Source organism: Triticum urartu, chromosome 6A, assembly GCF_056163025.1.
Source record: "Triticum urartu cultivar PI428250 chromosome 6A, HENAU_Tu73, whole genome shotgun sequence".
NCBI lineage: Eukaryota > Viridiplantae > Streptophyta > Magnoliopsida > Poales > Poaceae > Triticum > Triticum urartu.
In genome coordinates this window covers 27,124,047-27,145,375 of record NC_141878.1, presented here as the reverse complement: position 1 = coordinate 27,145,375, position 21,329 = coordinate 27,124,047, and the positions used below count along the sequence as shown (strand labels likewise).

The following is a 21,329-nucleotide window of genomic DNA, read 5'->3' as shown; positions in this document are numbered from 1 at the left end:
AGACGTCACGGATGGCAGGACGCCGGCGAACAGCAAACCCCAGAACTCGCGCCCCCGAGATCGCCTCATGCGCTGCCCTGCCACTTGAAACCCTAGGAAAACGTTTCGGGGCATTGTGATCGTGTGTGATCTGTATTTCGACTTGATCTCCATTTTTTTATGTGAATCGTTTTTTTAAACTATGTGAATCGTTTCTTACATTGGCTGGGTACGGACACATGGAACGGAGTCGAAACTGATTCCTACTCATGTAACCTCAGTACTAGTAACGGACACACACTGACATACGGACATAAGTTCCAATCTTACCGATATATTCATATATAAGTTCCAACCTCGATCCCTTGCCACGCGCGCCACGCTTCCAATCCGCCGACCTTCCGCTCCGACCGCAGCAGGTCCTAGGACCAGGAGCCGGAGGGGTGGTGCTGGGCGTCGTTCCGTGTCAGGATTCCGCGGAAAAAGAAGAAAACTCCGGCCGCCGCGCCATGTCAATTCCAGCGCCGCTGGAAGATGAGGACCTCCTCCGGGAGATCCTCCTCCGGCTGCCTCCGCTGCCGTCAACCCTCTCCCGCGCCTCCCTTGTATGCACGCGCTGGCGCCGCATCCTCTCCGGTCCCCGCTTCCTACGCCGTTTCAGCAGACACCACCCGGAACCTCCTCTGCTGGGCTTCTTCAAAGAGTCTACCCCATATCCCTTCTTCATTCCTGTCCTGGACCCGCCCGATCGCATCCCTGCCGAGCGCTTCTTTGTGCCTGAGATGATGGGGGATTCGGAGTTCCTTGGCTGCCGCCACGGCCTCGCCGTCATGCTCAGCGAGTCTCTGTGTGAGATCTTCGTGTGGGACCCCCTCAACGGCCAGCAGCACCGCGTGCCTTTTCCACCGGAGCTCCGCGACACCAAAAGGGAGAGTTTCTGTAGGTGCAGCGCCACGGTGATGTGTGTTGATGATCAAGACGGGCATGTGCAGGAGGATTGCTTCTTGAACCCGGCCTTCAAATTGGTCTTGATCTGCTCCCGTAGAGACCTGAAGACATCATTAGCTTGTGCCTACGAATCAGTGTCGGGTGTATGGGGGAATGTTGTCTCAGCGTCGACTAGAAGGATGGTTATGAAGCTAAAGCCCAGCATCCTTATCAGGAGTGCAGTTTACTGGTTGCTGCATGGAGGTCAAATCCTTGCATTTGATATTGAAAGGCAGACTCTTGCTGTCATCGAGACGCCCGTCGATGCCGAGCGTTGGTCCTTTCAGCTCTTACGGACAGATGAAGACAGCGTTCTTGGCCTGGCCGCTATGTCGAAACTGGGCATTCATATATGGGAGAGGAAACTGAACTCTGATGGTGTTGCCGGATGGGTGCTTCTGCAGAAAATCAATCAATTGGAGGGGATGTTGTCTAACGACTTCATAAATGGAGGGATGGTGGGGTATGACGAGGACTTAAATGTGGTGGTTTTGTCTACATACAGTGGTGACTTCATGTTGCACCTTGAGTCGAGGCGGATCAGATTAATTACTAAAAAGAATCGCCGGGTCGACATGATGCATTTTCCGTACAGAAATTTTTACACTGCGGGTAATACCTCCGTACCTCATGTGTAACAAGATTAATTCCAATTACTATTGATATGTGTTTGTTGTTCATGTGATTAAAGGCCCCCTTGATATAAATAATACAGTGAAACCTAGTTACTCGTTTGAAAGATTGGAGCTTGTAATGTTTTCCCATTCATTGCATCTCCTTGCAAGACAATGTATGTCTTGATTTTTCTTGATATTAATCATCAACTCATAACAGCATATGTTTTAACATGCTCCCTCTTACCCCCTCTTTTTACATGTGAGGTAAGAAGGTAAGAGTTAATCATAAGAGGGGGTAAGAGGGGGCATGTTAACATTTGCCATATTCTAATTATGTCTTCCACCTGACAGCGGATGTGGTATCATGTACTATAGTTGTCACAAATGTGTACATTGCATTCTCATGATCCAACTGCTCCATGTTTTTCATTGATTTATTGTGCTTCTTTTGATATAGGCAGGGGAAGTGGGTGGAAATGGGTGGATCCAAATCTCTAAACACAAGAGATCTGCTAATGTGCTATGTTGGTCTAATAGGTGAGGTAATTTATATTTTTGCTATGCGCGTGTTTTTTATGTCATAGTTACTTAAATATTAAGATGATGAATAATTTATTTTGGTTTAAGCTTCCAATGTATTAAGTTGATTAGCTTCTAAACTATCCAGTTCTTCATTTATAAAAGGCGTGCCTTAAGTTAGACTACTAGTTATTAATAACTTGTTCATGATCTGTGTTGTCTTTGCATCATTATTTGTTCTTTCCATACATGTCGCATAAGAGCCGGTATTTCTTCTTTTAATATTCTCCTATTTTTTGGCTCATGTGCAGCTACTAGGCGTCATTGTTGATCATTCTCCTGCCAACAGTATCTTGCCTTACAGTTAGCTTCACTGTTTGGTCTAGTATGCTGTATGTGCGCCTACTTCATAACAATTCAGTTATGGCCACGGATGTTTTACTTATTCGAGCTTCATGGATGTCTCAGTTTTCTTAGATGCTATTATGTATTCAGCAAGATGTCATCACACTTTTTTTGTATCTATGAATATTTATTTTTTCTACTTGAACTATGAAATTACAACAGTGGATGTGCCATTTTTACACTATATTCCATGAATATTTTTATCTAATCCCTATACAATTTGGGGATGAATGTTTACCCACTGCAATGTTTAAACTGAATTCCCCCGTACAAATTATGTTCAATCCTGGACAAGTAAACAACATTAAAGTAGATATCAATTAAGAAGAATATGAGACAAACCATGACATGGATTAGAGTGACAAATGGAGTTACACTCGAACCCCATGGTGATCAAGATCCTGTTGGGAACAAACCCCTAAAACCGAACATGGCCAAGGAAACTTCTACGATCCAAAAAATAAAGTACACTGTGGAAAAATAACTATGAAAAAGGAAACTGTGCATAGGTAGCCTGGATATGTTGACAGCATTGAGAACTAAGAAAAAGGAAACTCTGCACTAGGTGATTTTCGGCCACTTAAAATGAGCAAAACGCCCTTCGATATGAAATAGCATGCAAATGAGCTCCAAAAGGGATGCAACTTGGCATGGTGTCTTCGTTGCACCCTTTTAGGATGTGATAAAAAATTGAGAGTGTTATGGTAAAAAATTGTTGCTCCTCATGTACAAACCGAACACTCTCAAATGAAGTGTAAGTGTTTCAGATGTAAACTGCTGCCTTTCTCACTCAAGTCCACTTTTAATATCCTTTGGACTTCAAAGCCGCAGGACCAAATTTGAGAGTATTTTATGTTCAGTAAATATGGTTTTTAGGATTTTTTTTGGACAGAAGATATCTTTGGCGGGAATCTCCTATTGCCCGCCGTAGCTAACATTTTCAAATTTTGGAATATTGGGCATGGTTACCAATATAATTAAGGTTGTGGTGGGCATATTTTTTGCCCAACACTCGTGGAAGACAAACAAGTGGTGCCCCCGAATACATATTTGTCATCGCCGTTTTTAGCCCGCGGGCAAATTTGAAAGAGTTTATGAGTGCCGGCTCTTATAAGTTGGACGTGTAGTGGCGGGTGGTCAATTATACCAGCCACTGCCCCCATCCGTGTGGGTTGGCCGCATGGGCCTCCTGGCCACCGTCTTCCGTCGATTCTTCCACGTATAAATCCTATAATTTCCAAAACCCTTTGTACCATGTTTTGGCAATTTTTTCCGCCACCACACGTTCCTATTCCGGGGAGATCCAATCTGGAGGCCTGTTCAGGGACCCTACCGGAGGGGGAATCCATCACCGGAGTCAGCTTCATCAACCTTGCTTCATCGAATACCATGTTTGAGTATTTTACTTAAGTCCTTAGGGTCCATAGCAGTAGCTATATGGCATCCTCTCTGCCTTGTGATTCAATACAAAGTTTCCTTGTGCTGCCTCACATGGTCTGGATCAATGGTTGTGTTTGATGATATGATGAATTGCCACTTTATGATTAGAGTGTTCACTGAATTATATTGAATCTTTTGAAGTTTATTTGATGCATAGTGAAGTAGTTATGTATGCTTTCCAATCTATTTATCTTCTTTGGCCAGATTGATTGGCAGTTCTTCAAAGGGAGTTGTGTAAGGTAGTGCATTCAATCTTGAAGTGATTTATATCCCAGTGACAGAAAAGGACAATACATGTATTCTATTGTTTCTACTAAGGATAAAACGATGGTTCCTTTATCACACTTGGATGATAGTGTTGGGGAACGTAGTAATTCAAAAATTTCCTACGATCACGCAAGATCTATCTAGGAGATGCATAGCAACGAGACGGGAGAGTGTGTCCACGTACCCTCATACACCGAAAACGGAAGCATTAGTAACGCGGTTGATGTAGTCGAATGTCTTCAGATGCAACCGATCCATGTACCGAACGTACGCCACCTTTGTGTTCAGCACACGTTCAGCACGATGACGTCCCTCGAGCTCTTGATCCAGTTGAGGACGACGGAGAGTTTCATCAGCACAAAGGCGTGGCGATGGTGATGATGAAGTTACCGGCGCAGGGCTTCACCTAAGCTCTACGACGATGTGACTGAGGTGTTGAACTATGGAGGGGGGCACCGCACACGGCTAAGAGATTGTCTGTTGTGCCTTTGGGGTGCCCCCCCTCCCCCCCGCCTCCGTATATAAAGGGGGAGGAGGAGGTGGCCGGCCTAAGGGGGCGCGCCATAAGGGGGTGTCCTACTTGGACTCCTGGTCCAAGTAGGATTCGCCCCCCCCTCCTTCCTTCCATTGGAGAGGGAAAAGGGGAAGGGAGAGAGAGGGAGAAGGAAAGAGGGGGGTCGGCCCCTTCCCCTAGTCCAATTCGGTTTGGGAAAGGGGGGCGCCCCTCTCATGTGGCCTTTCTCCTCTCCTGCAATAAGGTCGAATAGGCCCAATACTTCTCTCGGGTGGTTCCGATAACCTCCCGATACTCCGGAAAAATGCCCGAACCACTCGAAACCATTCCGATGTCCAAATGCAACCTTCCAATATATGAATCTTTACCTCTCGTCCATTTCGAGACTCCTCGTCATGTCTGTATCTCATCCGGGACTCTGAAAAAACTTCGGTCATCAAATCACATAACTCATAATACAAATCGTCATCGAACTTTAAGTGTGCGGACCCTACGGGTTCGAGAACTATGTAGACATGACCGAGACACATCTCCGGTCAATAACCAATAGCGGAACCTGGATGCTCATATTGGTTCCTACATGTTCTACTTTACTGGATATGGTGCAATCTATGATGTCTCTTCACTACTAGGGAAAACCCTAGCAGTAGCGCTGGTTTTGTGCTCACTAGTAGCGCGGGTAGGCGCGCTACTAATAAGGCGCTACAGCTATTGCTTAGCAGTAACGCGTGCCGCACGCGCTACTGCTAGGACAAATAGCTGCAGCACTTGTTCACTCCCACGCTGCTGCTAATGTAACTACTGGCAGCGTGTTTTCTTTCCATCGCTACTAGTATTGTTTTTTTATTTTTTATTTTTAGTGCATTTATGCGCCATCGTACAAATATTGGTATAATACCAGTTATGAGGTTTACATCATTATGTCCATAACAGTGTGTCAAATGATAGTGGATTAGGTTCAAGTGGAGGCAATATGTGGTGCATGTCAAAAGTATACTACTAATCCAAACTTGATCTAGTTTGGACTAGTAGTACTTTCGATGTGCGCCACATGTTGCCTCCACTTGAATCTAATCCGCCAGCACAAGCTATTTAATCATCATCATAATCATTAGCACCAACAATATTTATTTAATCACCACTAACACTAGCTAATAATAATCATCAGTCATTACCACCAACACTAGCTATTTTATCATCATAGTAATAGTGTAGCACATCATCATCCTCAAACTCATTTCTAGCTGATCACTCCTGCTGCTCTCTCTTAGGTAAAACAACATAAAACATGTGTAGCTCTCCTCCTTGATCAAGTTGGAGCATGCAGATGAACCTGTCTCCTAATTTTGGGTAGCACATCTGTTTGCTGCCCCCTGGTACTTGTCTGCGCTCCCCCATCACATATGTGGTCCAGTCTTGCACTATTAAGCATTCATCGCTGATCTTGAATGCACTAAAGTAACATGTAGGATATCTTGGCCGTAAGCTAATAATACTCATGGTACCTTTAGTCTCGATCCCATAAGGCACAACATTCATCAGGAGTCCCTGTTGAAGAACATCGTATGGTCACATACTTAGCAATGAAGTTTAGCTTCACAAATAATGTATGGAAAAGATGCACTGAGGACAAATAGTAAAAATCTTACAATCCTTCCTAAATAGATGTGACCGTAGTTCATGACGAACACTATTGGTCGCACGTTTTCAGTACTAAGATTTCTAAGTCTAGCAAGAAAATTTGTCTTGAAGGTATCAAGATCCTCAAGCCATGAAACATAATGACTTAGCTCCTCGCAGTTTAGTTCAGCCCCGGGACAGTAGTAGGTCCTGTCTACCAAGCGTTGGACATGTTTGCTTGCACCGAAATAAGCTGACAATACAAATTAGTTGTCAACTATTTTTGAATAAACAATATCAAAGACATAAATATGGTTGAGAAACTTACATTTTGGTGTAACTGGAGGTGTCTGCACATCGACCCAGATGTCGGTATTACCTTCCATATCATCTTCCGGACGAATATCAAAGGTGATAACCATATCAGGCTGAAATGCATAAGTCTTGCATAGTGCTCGCCATGTTTTGCATCCAAAATAGGTGTAGTCGTCTGAATTGTATAATTTTGCATGGAAAATATAACCATGCTCGGTCTTCAAATAAACTTTCTTTACCTCCATAGAATGACTGAAACCTATCTTATCCAATACAAAAACTCTTGCATGGCAGGGGATACACTAGTAGAATAGTAAAAAAAATATAAGTTCAAGCAAATGAAGAAGATGTCATGCTTAATTACGAAAAAGACTTGTCGTTGTGACTTACTGTATCCACTTCGAAGTTCTCGTCCAGCTTGATGCTGAAGCGCCTATCATCATCTAGGAAGATTCCGTCGCACAGGCCGCGCTCGTCTTCACAATATTTGCAAATACCGAAATCCTTTTTGTCGTCAAACATTTCCTATGTTCATAGTTAAAACATTAATTGAAAATCGATAGAAGACAACTACCAGGATACTCAACACACGAATCCGGGGCACTCGATATTTCCTACATATTCTGGCAAAACTCATGCCAAAATTCACGGAAAAATCCGGCATGACCTTTGCTAAAATAGGATATGTCGAGCGCCTGAAATTTGCCGGAACGGAAATGAATCAACACTCCGGCAAAACATAGGCCACTCGGAGGTGTAACCTGCAAACATGACCGGCCACTTGGATATTGAGCAACACAAGATATACATTTCAAAATATCTTATAAGACTCAAATTAGCATGCATTCAATAAGCAAAAGTAAATCATCTCATGCGTCCGTACATCGTCGAATATTATCACTAATACATCCCGAATAGTGTCATACATATAACATCACTAGTACAACTAAAACCCTAGCAAATGACGGGTATCGGCGCGGGCGGTGGACACCCACAGAGAAGGAACCATCACAGGATCATAGCTCCAGTGAGATCCCTGGTGAACCTGCCAGGTATTGGAGAACCTGTGCTCCTACGCAAACAAGTAGCAACGGACGTGCGCGTCCTCCTCACTGACACGGTGACGCACCACCTCCGCGGAGTCCTCGAGCCTCTGGACTGTCACTGGCCCACGCGACCGCCACCAAAGAAGGTTCGGGTCAACGACAGGCTGGCTCCTCACCAACCTACGCCCCCCGGTAGGTAGCGCCTCCCAGTACCACCCCGGTGGAGCCCAGTCCCGGACATGGCCCATCTGGTCAAGCAGGTGTCGTCCTCTGCCGACTCGACGACGAGGATGCGGGATAGGCATCGTCCACGTCGATGTGGGAAAATTGCTTTAACTAAAAAAATAGCAACAAGTTCTTACTAACTAGTTCTATTAATTCAACTAGTTCTTACTAAAAATAAACTTACTATAAATAAAAATATTCTAGTACCTAGTTCTTACTAACTAATTAGTACCTAAGAACTACTGCCCTAATTACCATCTAATTTGATGAACCTATAGGGGTGGAAAGTGGTAGCAGATATTCCAATTATCCAACTATAAAGTGAAATAAGTGGTCAAATTTTACTCGTTTTATGATTCATCTTAGAAATTTGATTCGTTTCCACCCTTACATGAACCCTAACTCATTTGAGCCGCATCCGCATCCGATTCGTTTCCACCCTAACTAATTTGATGGAGGTAGAAACCCTAGGCAGAGGTAGGGGAGAGGGAGGAGCAGGCGTGCTCACCTCGGGTGCCTGCGACGAGGGAGGGGCAGGCGGCGTCGAGGTCGTGGTCGGGGCTCCGGGGCGGCGGTGAGGTCGGGGGGGCGGGGGCGGCGTCCGGCCGGCGTTGAGGTCAGGGTCGGGGGCGGTGTCCCGGGCGGCGTTGAGGTCGGGGGCGGGGCCGGTGTTGAATCTGGGGTCAGGGGCAGGGTGGGGAGAGCGCGCGGCGGCCGAGGGGCGGCGGCGGTGAGGCTGAGGGCGGCCTCGGGCGGCGGCGGTGAGGCTGAGGGCGGCCTCGGGCGGCGGCGGTGAGGAGACGGCGGCGAGGGCGAGGGACGATTTGTGGAAGAATTGGTGGCTAGGGGCGGGGTGGGGGGAAACCGCTGTTTAAGTGAAACGTAACGGTAGCGCGTTTCTGGAAACGCGCTATAGCTAAGTTAGCTATAGCGCGTTTACTGAAACCCGCTGCTGCTATTCCTTTCTCCTTTTTCCCTTTTTTCTTTTATTTTTCTTTACATTTTATTTTTTCCCTTTCTCCTTTTTCTTTTTCTTTCATTTTCATTTACTTTTCTACTTGTTTTTCACTTTATTTTATTTCCGTTAGCAGCAGCACTTTACACGTAAGCGCGCTGCAGCTAAGGAGATTAGCAGTAGCACTGGGCCATTATACGCGCTATTGCTAGGTTGGGCTAGCCATGTGCGCCCAGTTCAAACGTAGCAGCAACGCTTTTCGCTAGTATGCGCTACTGCTAAAGTCATAGCAGTAGCGCGGTTTATTTACGCGCGCTGCTACTAAGTAGCAGCAGCGCTTGATTTTGTACAGCGCTACAGGTAAAATTCTATGTATAGGCTTTTCCCTAGTAGTGCATGTTTGAGTATTTTACTTAAGACCTTAGGGTCCATAGCAGTACCTATATGGCATCCTCTCTGCCTTGTGATTCAATACGAAGTTCCCTTGTGCTGCCTCACATGATCGGTATTGGTGGTTGTGTTTGATGAGATATGATGAATTGCCACTTTATGATTAGGGTGTTCACTGAATTATATTGAATCTTTTGAAGTTTATTTGCTGCATAATGAAGTAGTTATGTATGCTTTCCAATCTATTTATCTTCTTTGGCCAGATTGATTGGCAGTTCTTCAAAGGGAGTTGTGTAAGGTAGTGCATTCAATCTTGATGTGATTTATATCCCAGTGACAGAAAAGGACAATACATGTATTCTATTGTTTCTACTAAGGATAAAACGATGGTTCCTTTATCACACTTGGATGATAGTGTTGGGGAACGTAGTAATTCAAAAATTTCCTACGATCACGCAAGATCTATCTAAGAGATGCATAGCAACGAGACGGGAGAGTGTGTCCACGTACCCTCATACACTGAAAATGGAAGCATTAGTAACGCGGTTGATGTAGTCGAACGTCTTCACGATCCAACCGATCCAAGTACCGAACGTACGCCACCTTCGTGTTCAGCACACGTTCAGCACGATGACGTCCCTCGAGCTCTTGATCCAGTTGAGGATGAGGCAGAGTTTCATTAGCACGAAGGCGTGGCGACGGTGATGATGAAGTTACCGGCGCAGGGCTTCACCTAAGCTCTACGACAATATGACTGAGGTGTTGAACTGTGGAGGGGGGCACCGCACCACACACGTTATTCCCTTTGTCATCAGTATGTTACTTGCCCAACATTCGATCGTCGGTATCATCATACCTAGTTCAATCTCGTTACTGGCATGTCTCTTTACTCATTCCATAATGCATCATCCTGTAACTAACTCTTTACTCACATTGCTTGCAAGGCTTATAGTGATGTGCATTACCGAGAGGGCCCAGAGATACCTCTCCGGTACTCGGAGTGACAAATCCTAATCTTGATATGTGCTAACCCAACAAACACCATCGGAGACACCTGTAGAGCATCTTTATAATCACCCAGTTACGTTGTGACGTTTGATAGCACATAAGGTGTTCCTCCGGTATTCGGGAGTTTCATAATCTCATAGTCATAGGAATATGTATAAGTCATGAAGAAAGCAATAGCAATAAAACTTAACGATCATTATGCTAAGCTTAATGGATGGGTCTTGTTCATCACATCACTGTCCTAATGATGTGATCCCGTTCAACAAATGACAACACATGTCTATGGTTAGGAAACTTAACCATCTTTGATTAACGAGCTAGTCAAGTAGAGGAATACTAGGAACACTTTGTTTTGTCTATATATCCACACATGTATCAAGTTTCCGGTTAATACAATTCTAGTATGAATAATAAACATTTATCATGATATAAGGAAATATAAATAACAACTTTATTATTGCCTCTAGGGCATATTTCCTTCAGATAGTTCTGATGTCTACATTATGTCATCATCCTTATAGCAATGCTTTTTTTGTGGCAAACTTAATACCTCGAGATGCATGTCCGATAGCAGCCTTTAGGTGGAGCATTACTTGTACATGTAGTTGGATTAAGCTTCTACATATCATGGATATAATGCCTATGCAATATTATGTAATGAATGATCATAGTCATAAGTATAAATATTGTAGTTTAATCGGTGCCCAACTGTAATTTGTTCACAACACCACATTTATCTACTTGGAGAGATGCCTCTAGTGAAACTATGCCCCCTAGGACTATTCTATTTTAATAAATGCACTGTTACAATTACTTTTCTTTCTTTAATCTTTTATTTATTTTATCTGTCTATCAATTCCTACGGTAACATACCTTTAATCCTCGTAACTAGTAGCACAAGAAATTTGACAACCTTCTTACAACCAGGGTTGTCTCCAAAAATTTGAAGCCCCGGTGCGAAATACAAATTAGGCCCTTGAAATTTTCATACAGGTAAGATATACTTTCACTTAATTATATAACTTAGTGTTACTTCACATTATTTATAAATATATCATGAATTAATGCAAAATAGTAAAGTCATATGAGTCCAAAACTAACTTCAAAATTTACTGAAAAAATTATCATAATTAATAACTATATCCAATAGAATGCCTAGATGAAATATAGTACATGATCAATTGATGGATAATAAACTGATCAATGATTCAGTGAAGATATGACTTATGGACACAAGACTTAGGACGGGCCTTCCGATCTTCCCTGATAGCCTCATGACGTGACTAGGATATTAGTCGTACATGCCCAATGGAGAAACAATTCTAAATCTGAAAATCAAGGCCACATTACAGTTCAATTTTAGTGCGGTACTAATTCAAGTATTTATAGGAGCATAATATAGAAAGTTACCTGGGATTGGTACTAAGCATGGGGTGGCAAACGAGGCATAGATCAGCCAACAACTTTTTGCATAACATTGTCCTAAGAGCATCTCCAGCCGTTCGGCCCACCAGGGTGTCGAAAAAGAGATGCCTGGGGGCGAACCGGTGCTAGATTAGCCCCTGGGGGCAACCTAGCTCCCAGCCACGCCCCCAGGCGCCGCCCCCCAAGTCGCGGCAAATTCAAACTTGGTCATTCCCGCTCACAAAAAACGCCACAAGTCCGATGATCAGCGGCCACAGTTCGGCGATCGGATGAAAATTTCGGCGTACAAAAAAGTATGGAAGGATGAGTGGGCAACACATCACACGGTGGGGTCGGCCTCTGGCATTGGCGGAGTCAGCGTGCGCGGGCTTGGCGGTGTCGGAGCTGCTTCTGTGCTAGGCGGCGTCGGCACGGCTTCTGTGCTGCTGGGCGTCGTGGAGGCATCATCGCTCGGGCTTGGCGGCATCGTCAGCGTGGGCGTGGGGGTTGGCGGCGCCGTCGACGACAGCTGGTTCAGGATGAGGATGCACTCCGCCAAGTACCACGCCTTGACCTGCTCGTCATTGCTCTGGAGCATGTCCGCCCCACATAGCAGGAAAGCCAGGTCGGTGTTCCTCTTCTTCGCGGCGACATTGGTCCGGAGTAGGTCGAGCTTGACGGTGCTGTTCGTCATCAACGCTGAACACTGCGCCTCGGTCTTCTCTTCACACAGGGGCGGCCCGGGCTTGTGTGTCGGCGAGGCAATGCTCGATGGATTCCTGCACTCGCGTGGTAGCCGAGTCAGCGTGTTTCCCCTTCTTGGCCCCTTTGTTGCCTTCGGGGCGCCCGTCGCCCGCGCCCGGCGACGGCGCGTCCGGTTGTAGGTCTCCTTGGCCTTGGCAAGGGTGCGCTGGACATCCGCCCACTTCTCGCACTTCTTGATCCACTTGAAGAGATGGAGGTACTAGAATTCTTGGTCGCTGTTGTCCTGGCGATACATGGCCAACATGCGCAGCAGCTGCGCCGAGGAACAAACAGTTGGCGAGCGTGCACGGCGAAAAGAAGTGGGAGACCAGGGTGCCATACCTGATCCTCAATACTGGCGCCACTCTCTGGGCGAGCCACGGTCTCCTCGACTATTCCATGCCATTTGTTGCACACCGACTGGATGAGCCCCCAATGGTTCGCCATTACCTTCGACCCGTGCTGCATGTAGACGCCTTTGAAGTAGGGGACGACGAGCTTGCGCTCATCGAACTCGGCCTTGATGCGCTCCCAATACATCTCTATGCTCTGGTTCGTGCCGGTGATCGGGTCGAGGCAGACGACTTTGCATGCTTCGGCGAGACATTCCTGCTCCTTGGACGCCCACCATATGCGCGGCTCGCCGGTCCTGTCCGCCCCCTTCTTCTTCTTGCGTCTCCTTGCCAGAACAGGCGCTGGCTCCTCCTCCTCCTCGTCGTCCTCGTCCTCCTGCTCGTCCGGCTCCTCCTCGCCGTACTCGAGCTTACCGATATATTCATATATAAGTTCCAACCTCGATCCCTTGCCACGCGCGCCACGCTTCCAATCCGCCGACCTTCCGCTCCGACCGCAGCAGGTCCCAGGACCAGGAGCCGGAGGGGTGGTGCTGGGCGTCGTTCCGTGTCAGGATTCCGCGGAAAAAGAAGAAAACTCCGGCTGCCGCACCATGTCAATTTCAGCGCCGCTGGAAGATGAGGACCTCCTCCGGGAGATCCTCCTCCGGCTGCCTCCGCTGCCGTCAACCCTCTCCCGCGCCTCCCTCGTATGCACGCGCTGGCGCCGCATCCTCTCCGATCCCCGCTTCCTAAGCCGTTTCAGCAGACACCACCCGGAACCTCCTCTGCTGGGCTTCTTCAAAGAGTCTACCCCATATCCCTTCTTCATTCCTGTCCCGGACCCGCCCGATCGCATCCCTGCTGAGCGCTTCTTTGTGCCTGAGATGACGGGGGATTGGGAGTTCCTTGGCTGCCGCCACGGCCTCGCCGTCATGCTCAGCGAGTCTCTGTGTGAGATCTTCGTGTGGGATCCCCTCAACGGCCAGCAGTACCGCGTGCCTTTTCCATCAGAACTCCGCGACGCAAAAAGGGAGAGTTTCTGTAGGTGAAGCGCCACGGTGATGTGTGTTGATGGTCAAGACGGGCATTTGCAGGAGGATTGCTTCTTGAACCCGGCCTTCAAATTGGTCATGATCTGCTCCCGTAGAGACCTGAAGATATCATTTGCTTGTGCCTACGAATCAGTGTCGGGTGTATGGGGGAATATTGTCTCAGCATCGACTAGAAGGATGGTTATGAAGCTAAAGCCCAGCATCCTTATCAGGAGTGCAGTTTACTGGTTGCTCCATGGAGGTGAAATCCCTGCATTTGATATTGAAAGGCAGACTCTTGCTGTCATCGAGACGCCCGTAGATGCCCAACGTTGGTCCTTTCAGCTCTTACGGACAGATGAAGACAGCGTTCTTGGCCTTGCCGCTATGTCGAAACTGGGCATTCATATATGGGAGAGGAACCTGAACTCTGATGGTGTTTCCGGATGGGTGCTTCTGCAGAAAATCAATCAATTGGAGGGGATGTTGTCTAACGACTTCATAAGTGAAGGGATGGTGGGGTATGACGAGGACTTAAATGTGGTGGTTTTGTCTACATACAGTGGTGACTTCATGTTGCACCTTGAGTCGAGGCAGATCAGATTAATTACTAAAGCTGCCCCCAATGTGAGTATCATAGTTAGTATCATGCATACCAACTAAGCAATTTTGATGAGATGGCATAGAATTCAATGAAGAAAGAGAGACTTGAGTATGATATCATGATACCGTAATGTGCTACTTTGTGTCATGCATGTCAATAAATGTAGTCCTCTATGATACCAACATACACTACAGGAAAATTCAGGTTTCCCATGTGTTAGCCTATAAGCCGAGTGTTTTTTTCGGGCTCCCGGCTTACGCTCCTCTAAGCCGAGTCTCAAGAAAAAAACACCCGGTAAATACGAGGAACTCGGCTTATGGTCATCTATAAGCCGAGTTTCGCAAAAAAGATCACGGCTTATATGAAACACACGGTATCTACGGGAAAAGGCACCCGGCTTACAGCACACACTCGGTAAAGACATCTGCCACGTGTCTGCAACGGTAGTGATTGACGGCGCTGTCACGGAGCAGCCTATAAGCCGTGTGTCCAAAGTAGGCACTCGGCTTATAGGACATATAAGCCGTGTGTCCGAAGCAGGCACTCAGCTTATAGGACATATAAGTCGTGTGCCTGATGAAATCACTAGGCTTACATTTTTGCGGATTTTTTGCAACGAGTAACATTTGCGCGAAATTAGTTTAGGATGGTTTTCATTGCATTTATATTTACTACTTAATTAGTATTATTATTCTAACCTATTTTCTGTCGACTAGTTTTCATGGGTCTTATTTGTGAAATTATTAATTTAACGCCACTTTAATATTTTCATGACTCTTTCGATACCCTAGTGTACCCGTCACCACACTTCTAGACGTCTAAGAGGCCCCAACGCAAGATTTGGCGGCATGGCTAGCCCCCGGAAGCCGCCGGTCACAATCGTACACGCGAAGATCAATCCGCATAGAGGGAACTGTTCAGATACTTCTGCATCACCAAACATTATGAAAAATTACCATCCGTCCTATATCACATGTGCCCACGCCGTGTAAGAAAATCATGATTTTATCGCGCTCCGAGTGTTCAATAATATTCATGCCGCACCGTTATCGCAGAACGTTTACTATACCCTGTCATCGCTGTTTGTGAGGGGGGCCACACCTGGAGCCGTGTGCTGCCTCCTCAGACATGCCACCACCACATCTTAAGGCATGTATGAGGGCCCCGTGCAATGATCCGATGGCATTGCTACCCCCCAAGGCCCCCGTCCCGCCAAACCCTGGAGCGGTTGACCAGGAGATCTAACCCTTTGACTTTCGCCGGATGGACTTTGACTAATGGACCTCACCACCCGGTTGTGGTAGGTCAGCCCATAAGAACACTTCGGAACAAGGTCCGGGCCAAACCCACTGCAAGATTCCCTCAGTGTCGACCCGACACGACCGTTTCCCCCCTTCAGGTGCCGGCGGCGGCGCCGTCCGTGAAGGGGTCACACTCCGGAGACGCGTGCCGGGTGTTGGCACCCGCCACCACACCTCTAGACGTGTAAGAGGCCCCGACGCAAGATTTGGCGGCATGGCTAGCCCCCGGAGGCCGCCGGCCACAATCGTAGACACGCAAGAGCAATCCGCGTAGAGGGAAGTGTTCAGATACTTCTGCATCACCAAAAAATATGAAAAATTACCATCCGTCCTATATCACATGTGCCCATGCCGTGTAAGAAAATCATGATTTTATCGCGCTCCGAGAGTATTCAATAATATTCACGCCGCCCCGTTACCGTAGAATGTTTACTATACCGTGTCATCGTCGTCCGTGAGGGGGGGGGCACACCCCGAAGCCGCGTGTTACCTCTTCAGACATGCCATCACACCTTAAGGCATGTATGAGGGCCCCGCGCGATGCTCCCGTGGCATTGTTACCCCCCAAGGCCCCCGTCCCGCCAAACCCAGCAATAGTTGACCAGGAGATCTAACCCTTTGACTTTTGCCGGACGGGCTTTGACCAATGGACCTCTCCACCCTGTTGTGGTAGGTCAGCCCATAGGAACACTTCGGAACAAGGTCTGGGCCAAACCCACCGCAAGATTCCCTCTGTGTCGACCCGACGCGTCCGTTACCCCCCTCTAGGTGCCGGCGGCGGCGCCATCCGTGAAGGGGGTTGGTACGTCCATTTTGCATCATGCTTTTATATCGATATTTATCGCATTATGGACCGTTATTTCACTTTATGCCACAATACTTATGCCTATTTTCTCTTATTTTACAAGGTTTACCTAAAGAGGGAGAATGCCGGTAGCTGGAATTCTGGTCTAGAAAAGGAGCAAATATTAGAGACCTATTCTGCGCAACTCCAAAAGTCCTGAAACTCCACAGAACGTCTTAAAAGAAATAAAGAAAAATCCATGCCAAAGATGAAGGCCAGGGGGGCCACACCCTTCTCACGAGGGTGGGGGGCGCCCCCCCTAGGGCGCGCCCCCTACCTCGTGGGCCCCCTGGTGGCTCTCTGATGCCCATCTTCTCCTATATGAGGTCTTTCGATGAGAAAAAAATAGAGAGGAACTTTTCAGGACGAGACTCCGCCGCCACGAGGCGGAACCTTGGCGGATCCAATCTAGAGCTCCGGCAGAGCTGTTCTGCCGGGGAAACTTCCCTCCGGGAGGGGGAAATCATCACCATCGTCATCACCAACGCTCCTCTCATCGGGAGAGGGCAATCTCCATCAACATCTTCACCAGCACCATCTCATCTCCAAACCCTAGTTCATCTCTTGTATCCAATTCTTGTCTCAAAGTCCGGGATTGGTGCTAGTAGGTTGCTAGTAGTGTTGATTACTCCTTGTAGTTGATGCTAGTTGGTTTAATTGGTGCAAGATCATATGTTCAGATCCTATATGCATATTATTACCCCTCTGATTATGAACATGAATATGCTTTGTGAGTAATTATGTTCGTTCCTGAGGACAAGGGAGAAGTCTTGCTATGAGTAGTCATGTGAATTTGGTATTCGTTTGATATTTTGATAAGATGTATGTTGTCTAACCTCTAGTGGTGTTATGTGAACATCGACTACATAACACTTCACCATTATTTGGGCCTAGAGGAAGGCATTGGGAAGTAATAAGTAGATGATGGGTTGCTAGAGTGACAGAAGCTTAAACCCTAGTTTATGCGTTGCTTCATAAGGGGCTGATTTGGATCCACATGTTTCATGCTATGGTTAGGTTTACCTTAATACCTTTGTTGTAGTTGCGGATGCTTGCAATAGAGGTTAATCATAAGTGGGATGCTTGTTCAAGTAAGAACAGCACCCAAGCACCGGTCCACCCACATATCAAATTATCAAAGTATCGAGGGCGAATCATATGAACGTGATGAAAACTAGCTTGACGATATTCCCATGTGTCCCTGGGAGCGCTTTTCCTATTATTAGAGTTTGTTCCGTCTTGTCCTTTGCTACAAAAGGATTGGTCCATCTTGCTGCACTTTATTTACTTTTGTTACTTGTTGCTCGTTACAACCTATCTTATCACAAAACTATCTGTTACCACTTATTTCAGTACTTGCAGAGAATACCTTGCTGAAAACCGCTTATCATTTCCTTCTGCTCCTCGTTGGGTTCGACACTCTTACTTATTGAAAGGACTACGATAGATCCCCTATACTTGTGGGTCATCAGGGGTCACACTCCGAAGACGCGTAGAGGGAAGTGTTCAGATACTTCTGCATCACCAAAAATTATGAAAAATTACCATCTGTCCTATATCACGTGTGCCCACGCCGTGTAAGATAATCATGATTTTATCGCGCTCCGAGTATCCAATAATATTCACGCCGCACTGTTACCGCAGAACATTTACTATACCGTGTCATCGTTGTCCGTGAGGGGGGGCACACCCCGGAGCCGCGTGCTACCTCTTCAGACATGCCACCACACCTTAAAGCATGTATGAGGGGCCCGCGCGATGCTCCGGTAGCATTGCTACCCCCAAGGCCCCCGTCCCGCCCAACCCTGCAGCGGTTGACTAGGAGATCTAACCCTTTGACTTTCGCCAGACGGGCTTTGACCAATGGACCTCTCCACCCAGTTGTGGTAGGTCAGCCCATAGGAACACTTCGGAACAAGGTCCGTGTCAAACCCACCGCAAGATTGCCTCCGTGTCGACCCGACGTGGTCGTTTCTCCCCTTGCAATTTCCGGCGCCGAAACACTATAGTGCAATAAATGTCTCAAAATATTCTAGGCGGGTCCAAAAAATGCGTGGGCCTGACACGTGTCATTCGATGGCCTTCTTTGAGAGCACTAGAAGTTCCGAGGCCAACAGAGCAACAGGGCCCGCACTACTTTGACAAACATGACTCGTTCCCTCTCGGTACCTAGAGATTACATCGGAGATGTCGTGGTTTACAAGCGGCCTCATGTGAGGCCTACTCGAAACAGGCCCAAACTTTTACCACACACTAAAGGGGCCATGTGATGACACCGTGCCAGTTCCCGAGGGTTTCTGGCATTGTATAATTTTCCAGGGATTTAAGCGGTTGGATCAAGCATGGAGCCGAGGTAATTTTGCCCCCCGGTGGCTGGGCCTACGCATGTCGCAAAGACATCACATAGGATTTTATATGCCGCTTCTGGGCATGATTTCATGTGCCGCCTTGCAGATCTGCAATTTCTGGCTCCGAAACCCTAACAGTGCAATAAATGTCTCAAATATTCTAGGCGGGTCCGAAAAATACGGGGGCCTGACACGTGTCATTCGATGGCCTTCTTTGAGAGCACGAGAAGTTTCGAGGCCAACTGAGCAATAGGGCCCACATTTCCTTCACAAAACCAACTCGTTCCCTCTCGATACCTAGAGACTACATCAGAGATGGTGTGGTTTACAAACGGCCACATGTGAGGTCTACTTGAAACACGCCCAAACTTTTACCGGAATATTGACCGTTATTTTAAAGAGTGGAAATAATGAAATAAGGGGAGAGAGTATCATTTATAAAAACAATGAAATAAAAATAGAATAAGAATACAATAAAAAGAAAACTAAAATAAGTATCGTAAAAATACAATAAAATGAAACACATAAATTATTAAAAGTAAATTTAATAAACTTTTTGTATTGAAATAAAAAAATAAAAAAAATTATAAACCGTGTGTTTTTTCCTATGGCACTAGGCTTACCATTTTGCACCAGGCTTATGAGTGAGCACGGAACTTAGCGAAAATAGACGCGCGAAGACCTCATTTTGGCCCAAATCGACCCGCCCACTATCTCTTCCCCGCGCCTCCCCTGTCTCAACCCCGCGCCCTCCCTTGTCTCCTCCCACGCGCCGCTCCTCTCCTCGCGCCGCCGCCCACCCTCCATCCACCGTCCGCCTCGCCATCACCCCGCCCGGCGCCGCCCTCTCCTCGGCGCACAGACCCCCCCGCCTCCTCTCCATCCCCGGGCATGGGGAGCCCCGAGCGGGCCCTCCCATCGGCACCGCCGCCCCTCCCCGTTCGCTAGGGTTCACGCCGTCCGGCCATCTCCGCTGCCCCATCCTCCTCCGCCGGCGCACAGATCCCCCCCGCCCCCGCCCCGAGCATGGGGAGCCCCGAGCTGGCCCTCCCATCGGCGCCGCCGCCTCTCCCCGTTCGATAGGGTTGAGATTGTTCAGCCATCTCGGCTGCCCCACCCTTCCTCCGCCGGCAGGTCCCTCTCTCTCTCTCTCTCTCTCTGACAGCACCTTTCTCTGTTGACCAGGGCCCGGCTCCTCAGGCGGCAAGGTGCTCCGGCGTGCCCCTGCTGATCTCCTGCTCGTGGAACAACTGCATCAGCAGGAACACATGCTGCATCTGGTTTTGGTTTCCCTCCCTCCCACAATTGCATCTTCAGAACACCTGCATCACACATATACACACAGTGCTGAGGGTTCATAAAAAGGGGAACACGGCACCCCGCACACACCGTCGACTGAATTCCCACCGTACTGCCTGGGCAGCGTTGTCGCCGTTGTGCATGGGGAAACCAGCACTGTTCAAGGTCAAGTGCACCGAGCTCGTCCATTGTGGTTTAGACCAGCTTTTTCCTTTCCTTGAATTCTCTTGTTCATATTTATGCATGTTTCCTGATTCCCCTTTTCTCATCTGTGATGTGATGCTCATACGAAAAGGAAGAGTAAGAAGAAATCTATGAAAGATGGTAAATTGGCAATAGAAGAACATGTAGGTGTAGATGCTGGTTGATGCTGGCACTTGGACTCTTATCTCAGAGTAAATTAGCTTCAGATATCAGAATAGTACACTGGTTCAGAAATCAGAATAATTACTATCTGGGTGCAACTTGCTGGCAGGGCAGTTAAATTAGATATCTTATTTTTCATTGTATCTTGCTTATTACTTTTAAAAATTAGTGTTCAAGACAATCTTCTGTTGTTGCATTCCACCAAGTTAGCTTACAGCCGAAGATAGTTTATCCAATCCAAATGATGTAGGTCGAACAAAACTTATGGCTGGGGTAAAAATATTTATGGTGATCAGCATCTTCCTCTCGCTTCGCTGTTAAGATGTCAACGCGGCGCTACGCAACGGATGATTTATACTACTACCATGTTTTTTATGTTGGGTTTGAGAAACTAGAAAATTGATACCTCTTTGCCATGCCAAGATTATTCTAGGGATTTCTTATGAATATACTGTATGTAATATGGGATGGCTATTTTGATTAAGAGATCAATTTTTATGCAGGTTTATCTACACTCTTCTCAGCCTGGGAATCATCATGTGCTTGCTGACCTGCTCGGGCCACATCGCCGCAGAAACTGCAAACAGCCCCTGCCTGTCTTGTGCGGCCATGTTCCATCTCATGGGCGAGCCGATGCTACCGCCGAAACCGCTGGAGGCACTATCAGGGGATCTCAGGAGACTGCACGACCATGTGTTGTCGACTGAGAAAAGCCTACTAGCCTCGAAGGATCCAGGATATCCGACATACGCAGCTCGTGTGCCTG

General features: G+C 47.2%; 1 protein-coding gene and 1 pseudogene across 1 annotated transcript; both read left to right on the top strand.

Annotated features, from left to right (window-relative positions):
• Positions 1–488: 488 nt before the first annotated feature.
• LOC147963475 (uncharacterized) lies at positions 489–2,081 on the top strand. The gene is made up of 2 exons (XM_087531172.1): positions 489–1,578; positions 2,041–2,081. Exons 1-2 carry the CDS (start codon positions 489–491, stop codon positions 2,079–2,081), a joined length of 1,131 nt encoding a protein of 376 aa, XP_087387298.1.
• Positions 2,082–13,381: 11,300 nt separating this feature from the next.
• LOC147963474 (uncharacterized) lies at positions 13,382–14,464 on the top strand (annotated as a pseudogene).
• The last annotated feature ends 6,865 nt before the right edge of the window (positions 14,465–21,329 follow it).

Bases quoted from the DNA above. Each gene is read 5' to 3' on its own strand.
- LOC147963475 (XM_087531172.1), top strand. From the start codon at position 489: ATGTCAATTCCAGCGCCGCTGGAAGATGAGGACCTCCTCCGGGAGATC. The intron at 1,579-2,040 runs GTAATACCTCCG...CTTTTGATATAG, and splicing joins CAGAAATTTTTACACTGCGG to GCAGGGGAAGTGGGTGGAAA.